At 41.7% G+C, this 8,677-nt stretch overlaps 1 protein-coding gene across 1 annotated transcript; it reads right to left on the reverse strand.

The window, feature by feature from the left end:
- Nucleotides 1-1,177: 1,177 nt before the first annotated feature.
- On the reverse strand, nt 1,178-2,646 carry LOC110704184 (translation initiation factor IF-2-like). The gene is made up of 3 exons (XM_021881977.1): nt 2,557-2,646; nt 2,366-2,470; nt 1,178-1,705 (listed from the first exon to the last, which is right to left on the reverse strand). The coding sequence occupies exons 1-3, from the start codon at nt 2,644-2,646 to the stop codon at nt 1,178-1,180; spliced, it is 723 nt and encodes a 240-aa protein (XP_021737669.1).
- Nucleotides 2,647-8,677: the final 6,031 nt, after the last annotated feature.

The raw sequence follows: 8,677 nt of genomic DNA on the forward strand, positions 1-8,677 counted from the left end.
ACATTTGTTTGACCGCCTGGGTAATACTCGGATCTCTTGTTTATTTAAGTTTGATACTTTGTTTATTCAACTGCTTGACTATCCGCCTGGGTAATACTCAGACAGATTCTCCATTTATCTAACTAAGTTTGATACTTAGTATGATCAAATATTTTCCTGTCCGTCTGGATAATACCCAAACAGACTCGTTTGTTTAAAAAACTGAGTTTGATACTTAGTGTAAATTCAATACTTTGACTAAAAACTAAGCACAAAAACGATTAGTGGCTATACAACCGGTCTCAAACAAGACTAGAGGCTAAAATGGCCGGATGGTTACTCATTTTATAAAATCGCATGTCCCAACATGGACAAAGGCGTTCGGCGACACCCCTCCGGGTGCAATCGTCGCAGAGAACAGACTATTTTTCGGTTCTACGCACCCATGCAGACGACAAAGATTGAACGACCTAATTGGTCAACTCATAGCCGTCTGACCAAAATGACCTGTGAAGAATGATCAAGTTGCCGAATACCGGATGCCATGGGGCATTAGCCGGTCACCGGCTGAAGGTTTCACTTAGGTTATCTATTCCAAAATTGCACTTCCCACCCCAATTGGGGCAAAAGAGTTGTTCAATGGCTATGAAATCTCTACCTAGACGGACAAACGTCGTCTGTGTAGTGGCTGGAACGCCTGTCGGTGTATGGCTGTGCACTTGGTTTGGGGCAATCACTATTGTGATTGATCGACTTGAAAACATATCATGCTCTTTACAGCATCAGATGTTTTCAAGTCAATCAACCAACTCCACTTGAAACCAACCACACAGCCGTCCAGGGGCAAGGACAGCCGAACTATTGATTAGTTAGGCAAAAATAAAAAATCGCCGCATGCTTTTGATAAGTTAGGCAAAAATGAAAAATTAAAATTTGCACAAAATAAAAATTCAGATGCAAAATGATCAAAACCGACTCAGTCGGTGCATTTAATAGTCCACCCAACCAAACGGTTGTAGTGGATTAAAATGTTAACCGGACCCCGTCCGGAAGAAAGAAATTGTTAATTAACACGGCTCCACAGCCGGTAAATACAAGGATACTCGGCACGCAGGCCGGAAAAAGCAAGTTTTGGCATACAACCGCTGAATAAAAGAAAAAATAAAAAAGCAGAGATTAGCATACTGCCGTTGAATGGTCACTTCTGGCCTGCAGACGGTGCCTCCTGGTCCTTCTCATCATCTGAGGGTATCTCCTGTGCTTCACCAGGACCAGGAAGCTCAGGCGCGGGCAGCTCGTTGTTGGAGTTGACCCAGGCTTCGACAGAGGCAGGCTCTGGCTCACCTTGTTCTCTCAAGTACACCACGTCCTCGACGTACCTGTGAGCCAGTGCCCAGGCGATCTTCATCCGGGCGTCATTGTCAGCGTCACTCTTAGCAACAAGGCGGTTTTGCTCCGCCTCCAGGGTTGCTGCAAAGTTTATGTGAGCCTGAGCAGACTCCTTCTCCAGCCTCTGAACCTTGGTCTTTAGTTTGGTGTTCTCTTCGGAAACACCTTTAAGTGTGCCAAGGTCCGTCTGGGCCTTCTTGAGCGCCTCACCAGCCTTTTTAGCGCTCTCGTCCGCCTTCCTTTGGGCCTCCTCCGCCTCCTTCTTAGCCGTCTCAGCATCCGTCGCCCGCTGATTGGCTGTCTTCAGATCTGACTCCAGCTGCTGGATTCTAGACGCCTGTGTCATAATTATTGCTTTAGTTTCAAGTTCATTTACGATAGTTGAGTGTAAAGAAATATTATCAGCGTCTATGGCGGACTTCTTGGCCCTTTTTACCTCTTCCCGTTTGCAGGAATAAGGACGTTTGAGATCGTCTACCCGCAGCATGGCCTGCAAAAAGTCAGGCGGTATAAGTATTGCAGGCGGGATAAAACACTTGGAATAAACAAAATTGAATTGACAAGTTTCTTACCTCAGCCAGAAGGGATAGAATGCGTTCAAGATTGAACGTCTCTATCCCAGGGATATTGTCCTTATCCCTCTTCCGGACGGCTTCCAGCATGGCCTTGGCATGCTTCTGGACGTCTGGCCAGCGGGGAGATTGATCTGCACCACAATCAATACGTGATGAGTGCGAGACTAAGGCGGCACCTATTTGTTGTCGGCCGTCTGAAGATGACGTATGTTGAGAATGGGATTTCACCCGTAAAGGCCACCCTAGCTCAAGCGGGGATTTAAAAGGGTTCTTACCTTAAGAGCCGGCCAAGCGGGAACCGCTTGTAGGCGTGGTGAACCCCGCGGCTGCTGATAAGGGGTTGACAAGATCAAGGCACAAGCTTCCGCCTACCTTCTCGAGTCGCCCCGCTATCCGCATCTGTTGATGCCCGACTGAGGCACCAGGAGTTGACGTAGAGGTGACTTTTTGATTTTGTTGAGAACGGCAGGGTTCTCCTCCGTAGCCCGTTTGAGTTGTTTCTCAAACGACTTTCCAACCTCTCCTCCCTGCAAAAATAACCAAAGTTAAGGATTAGCATCCGGGAAAAATGATTTTAAAGGATCAATTTGTGGAAGGGTCAGGCGTTTGATACCTTGGCCTTGACCTCAGCCGCAGCCTTCTCCGCAAGATCTTTACGGATGGTTGCAGAAGACCGCTTGGGAGTTTTCTCCGACTGCAACATGTTTAATGCTTCTTCTGAAAAAGAAAGAAATTGGTTAATATCATAAATCAATTTCGATAGAAAAATACTACAGATGGATATAAACTCAGGCGCATACGTTTTGTAAACATGTGTCCTAGCCCGCAGGCGGCTAGGAAACACTCATCCGTGAGCCAGGCGCTCTTGGGGATCCAGTTCTTGGGAACTTTTATTGTTTCCCCGGTTGACAGAGTTGCGTCTGTGAGGCCGAAAAAGTCTACCTCAATTATCTTGTTAAAATCTTCCTCTGGGATCCGGGGAAGAGTGCACTCCTGCCCAACAAGTCGGGCTTCTTATTGTACAGGCGGAATTCATAATTTTCCCGTCTGGTTGGGGCTGACATTAGGTAGAACCTGTGCTTCCAGCCATCGAACTTCGAGACCTTGTCCAAGGTCATCATATATTGAGGCTGCGTGGTTAGAGTGTACCACGCCCTCCAGCCGCCTGGGCTTCTGCTAAGATAATGCATACTAGCAAAAGCCTCCTAGCCGGGGTAAGTTGGGGGTAAGTTGCCAGATTTCCGAGGCCGTAGCCTCTCAAAATTGCCTTCACCGCCTGGTGAAGGGGAAAGCGGAGACCAGCCTTGAACGCCGCCTCATAACAGCCAAAATAGCTGTTGGCGTTTGTAGACACTCATTTGTGTCTCCCCAAAACCAAACCCGGTGATGAGTGCCTTTCACGTCGAATCATAATCGAATGAAACGAAAGTGTGGAAAGATCTAGTGTTGCGGAAAGTTTTATTTCTTTTCTTTTCTCTTCTCTCTGTTTTTGAAAACTTTATTTTAAGAAAACAGCCAATCCAGTTTGGTTGGTCCATGATATGGGTCCAATAGTGGTGTAGTTGGATGGGGTTTGCAAAGACATTTCCAACGATATATTATAAGCCCAATTCCGATGAATATTGAGGAAGTTATGGCCAATTTACTAAACTGGGCCCGGTTTGAGCTTTAAGTACGGCCCAATGATCTAGGGGAGGGCCTAATATGATTTATCATTCCTAATGTAATTAGGAATAGTTTTGGTCTTCTAGAACATTCTAGAAAGTTTTATCATTCCTAATTCAATTAGGATTCTTCAGAGTTTTAATTAGATCAAATAGCATTTTCGACTGAAATTATATTATTTTATCTTCCAGTACGGGAAATTTATCAGATTTTCGAAAACGCGTTGAAATCCAATTTGGCGTCCAACCCCAGGCCTTGGCGCCAGACGCAAGCCATTGGCGTCTGGCGCTAGCCACTGGTCCTGGCACCAATGAGCCAGGGCTGGCGCCAAGGTTGGTTTGTGGTCTTCAGACTCTGTTTTGATAAATTATCTTTTTTGGATGATTTTCTCTATAAATATCGTATTCAAAACTTCGTTTTTGTTCACGAATTCTGCTTATTCTTAAGTATTCATCATCTACATCTATCAGTCATCAATGATCAATATTCATTGACCAATAATCAACTCTTTTCATTAACAAATTGTTCGTTCATCAATTCTTTTCATCATCTTCATCTCTTTCATCAATAATTCTTAACATACATTCATTCGTTCTTTCTTTTCTAAACTTTACTTTTTCACACAAAATTCCGCATTCACAAGATCTAGAAACACCTAGCCATATTCGAAGTTGCCTTCGCCCTAGACGTGAAAGGTTTTAATTTCTGAGGGTTTGGTCCCAAATCTCTATTTCAATTATTTAATTTAATTGTTTTGATTATTATTTTCCTTGAAGTTACTAACGCGTGTATTTTGTTATTAGAAAGAGGTACGAGGCATCCAAGTAAGTACTTTAATAGTTTAATTGATATTATGATTCCTAGTATCATGTCTAGGGTAACTTTAATATTAAGTATGATTAACGGTATGATGCTTCCTATATTCTCCCTAATATTCATGATTATGATTGATATTATTGTTATTAATGATGTTGATTATTTCTTATGTTGCTTGATATGTATTATATTTTATTGTTATTGCTTGATCACCTTTTATTGCATGTTTAAAGGGAATTTGTACTTGCAACCACGCTTAATAAGATAATTTAATAATCTTGTTAGGTTAATTGTGATTATAATTCAAGTGATCGCCAATAATAGTTTATTTGTGCATTAATATTCAACCAACATAGATTAAACAAGTTTAGGGTTAATCCTATTGATTGTATGTTAATCAGGAAGCGCACATGAATACGATCAAAATAAAGTAGAGGCCTATTATTAGGGCAGGTTTAATCTCTTTTAGGTTGGATTTTTACCATCATCCCCGAACCCTTATTTGGTTCATGACCTTATGGAGTTGATGATCTCTTGGATCGTTAAGGGGTGTAACCTTCACCTCGTGAACGGTTTACAAGTTCCTTAAAAACTTGTTGGCGACTCTTTTGCCCTATCTTCTTCCCTTTTGGACGTCACCGTACTTTAGTGTATGATCACAGTGGGGTTCAAGCTAGTGGGATTTTTAAAGGCTTGAAACTATTCCCTACAGTTTTTGGCGACTCCACTGGGGAGGATTTCTATTTTAATTCCTGAATTTGTTTCGGCAATGATTTAGAATGAGTGGATGAGACTCGAAAAGTTCTAAGTATTTCATGTGCGTAATTTTGATTAACATTATTGTCATATGCATAAAAAGGTTCTCATTGGAAAGACCATCTGTAATGAGTCAAAAACATAGGATTTTACACGTAGGAAATTTGAGAAATGTCTTTCACAACTAGGACAGAAATAACACCGCGCGAAACTGGATGATTTTATTGAGCACAGAAAGCTGCAGAGGCATGTGGGAAGTAGCGTCAGGGGCCAGAGCTTGGGGCCACACTTTTTGCCGTAGCGCCAGACGCCAGTAGTGGCGCCAGACGCTACAGTTAAAAGTTGGCGCCAGTCTTTGTTTGCTGGCGCCAATTTCCCCCAATACCGAGCCAGAAATATGCGTTCTAATTTCGACCGGTTTTTCGTATTGTTTGCTCGATCCTACTTCCTGATTGAATTTTTTCTCACTTTTCTGAAACCCATATGTGTTCTACATATGGACATAACCCTCTGGGAATTCATGCTCTATCTACCCGATTGAACGCTCCTGGCAACAAAGGGTACATCTAAGAGGTTGAACGCTCTATCTAAAAACTCGCGGTGTTCTATCCACACGCGTTAACCCTTCACGGTTAGGCTTCTATGTGGTGCATCTGGACAATTAACCATGGACCCTATTTGACTAAACCATATCCCAAACTTTAGAGAACTAGAGCCATGGTTAGGTTGCGAACTCATTGCATCATATTGTGCCTACTTGACTACTTGTGCATTATTTGTTGTGCGTATATATCCTATGCTCCTCTTAACCGTTTGTTGATTTGTGTTGAGATTATAATTAATGACTTCAAGAACTTTGCCTAATTAATTAATTAATTAATTAATTCGAGTCAATAAATTTTTTTCTTCTTTTAATCGGAATTGACCTAGTACGACTTTAGGCATACTCCAGTTGACTAATAATATCGAAAACAATCCCAGACCGAGGCTCCAATATTGGTGCCAAAATCTGGGCTGTAGCGCCACTGTATGGTGTGTAGCGCCAGACATTTACTAAAAAGTCTGGCGCCAACCACCATATTGTGACGCCAGTCCTGTCCCTTGGCCGACAGTTCGGATTATTTGTCGAGTCATCACCTAATGTCTAATTAATCAGTTTCATGTTTAATTCGGTTAATTTTGCCGGCAATAATGCTTAATTGAATCAATATTCGAGTTTAGGCACTAAGTCCCATGGTCTTACACAAGAGTCCAAGCATGTCACTTACACTCAATACATACACTAATACACATGTCTTGACCATGATTAAGGGAGTCTTGTGTGCGCGCGTTATTTTTCGTCATTTTTTTTAGGGGGGTAAGTCGGATATTAATCCTCCAATAATAATACTTAAGTTCCCTAAACACATATACATTATTGCTCCCTAAAAATATGCATACTTTTTGCATACCCTTTTTTTTTATAAAAGCCATAAAGTCAAACTGATTCGAGTTAAGTAATTAAAACGCAAATTGGCTTAATTTACAGCGCGTGGTCAAGAAAGGAAGGACGATTAATCAAAGATAACCTCTTCGTACAAGTCCAACTTTTCGACAAACCTATAGCTCGCAAGAGGAAAGCAAGAGTTATAATGGAAACTTAGGAAGAAGTTAACGATCTCAAGAACCAACTGGCTACTGTAACTGAGACACTAAAGCTTCTCGCACTTAAGATCGAGGATCCCGCGAAGCAACAACAAATGGACCTCATGCAAGAAAGTCTAAGCAAGTTGTCCAGCGACTACAAGTTTCAAGAACTCACATCCCAAGGGGTCTCGGTGGATAAGGATCTTCTTCCGCAGAAGTTCAACGCCAACAACATCCCAAAGTTTAGGGCAATCGACAACCCCTACTTCCATCTAAGGGCATTTGAAACAATAATGAGTATCAAGGGTATCAATAGGAAAGTTTTCCCGTCTCTATTCTCGCTATCTCTTGAGACCGTTTGCCAACAATGGTTCTTTTCTCTTAAAAAAGAAAAGACCTCTACCTGGGAATCCATAGCAAACGCTTTCGTCGATAGGTACAAGTGTAACGTTCAAGTCGAAACTGACCATAGAGAACTTGAAATTCTCAAACAGAAGGAGAATGAAGGCTTCACATCTTTCTTTAACAAGTGGAGAGAAACCTCAACTAAAATGATTGAGGTACCAAGTGAAAAAGAGTCCGTGAGACTGTTCATTAAAAATCTCCAAGAAAAATATTCAAAACATCTTAAATATCAAAATAACCTTCATACCTTTAAGGCTGTTTATGATATTGGGATTAATATTGAAGATGACTTAGCTAAATATAAAGCTGCCAACAATAACTCCAACAGTGGCTGGAAAGGAAAGAAGAACGACAATCCTTCTTCTTCCAAAACCGCCCACTCGAATAATGTTAGCGCCTTTAATCTGGGAGAAGTCCTCGCCATGAACAATCAAGGACAAAAGAAACCGTTTAGGAGAAACTTCACTCCTATTGGCATGAGTTATGACACCATGTTTGATTGACTAAATGCAAAAGGTCTTATAACTCCCATTGGACCATTTGGAGATCCACCAGTCGAGAAGAGGTCGCCTAATTGGAACCCCAATGCGCATTGCAAATATCATCAAGGTAGGGACCATTCTACTGAAAGCTGTTGGAAGCTTAAGGAAGTTATCCAAGACCTGATTGACAGTAACAAGCTGCCGTTGCCCCCTGCCAGTAAGAAACCGAGTATTGACAATGCACCTCTAGCTCACACATTGGTTGTCTCCGATGAAGAAAGCGAAGTTGACCCCTCATCCCTCATTAAACCTGTCAAAGAAACCAACGTCGAAGAGGAAGAAGAAGAGACCTTTTTCGATGTCGAAGATAATCTTCCAGAACCAGCAAATGAGGTAGAGATATGAATACTCACACTGTATCTGAGGGAGACATCGCAACTGTTACATGAAACTCTCAAAATTTTGAATGAACTTCGCAAGGAATATGATGAAGAACCTAAGAGAGAATTCACACCAGTAAAAATGACTTATGAGGCAAAATACTTTCCCTTACAAGTCACCGAAAGATCCAAGAAGAGCAATAAAGTTTATACTCCAATTGGGATCCCGTATGTACAAATGTTTAAAATGCTCTCCGAGAATGGCAAGGTCAAACCTCTCGAACCGAGACCATTTGAATCATTAAAAAAGAAAGATAGATATTACTGTCAATACCATCAGTCAGGAGGACACACCATAGAAAACTGCTTCAAATTCAAGGATTTGGTGCAGAAAATGATTGATAGAAAGGAATTAGTCCAAGTTCAACAAGAAGAGGACATAAATATTAATGGAGTATGGGACAGTGAAGAAGAATATGTCTATCTAAAAGACATATTAGGACCTTCACCTTCTGTATCATACACCACGGACGACATTTGGGCTGAAGAAGATTCATCAATAGACGTCCTCACAAGATCCGGGAGAATACAACCTCCCGTTTCA

Source organism: Chenopodium quinoa, unplaced genomic scaffold (genome assembly GCF_001683475.1).
Source record: "Chenopodium quinoa cultivar QQ74 unplaced genomic scaffold, ASM168347v1, whole genome shotgun sequence".
Classification (NCBI taxonomy): domain Eukaryota; kingdom Viridiplantae; phylum Streptophyta; class Magnoliopsida; order Caryophyllales; family Amaranthaceae; genus Chenopodium; species Chenopodium quinoa.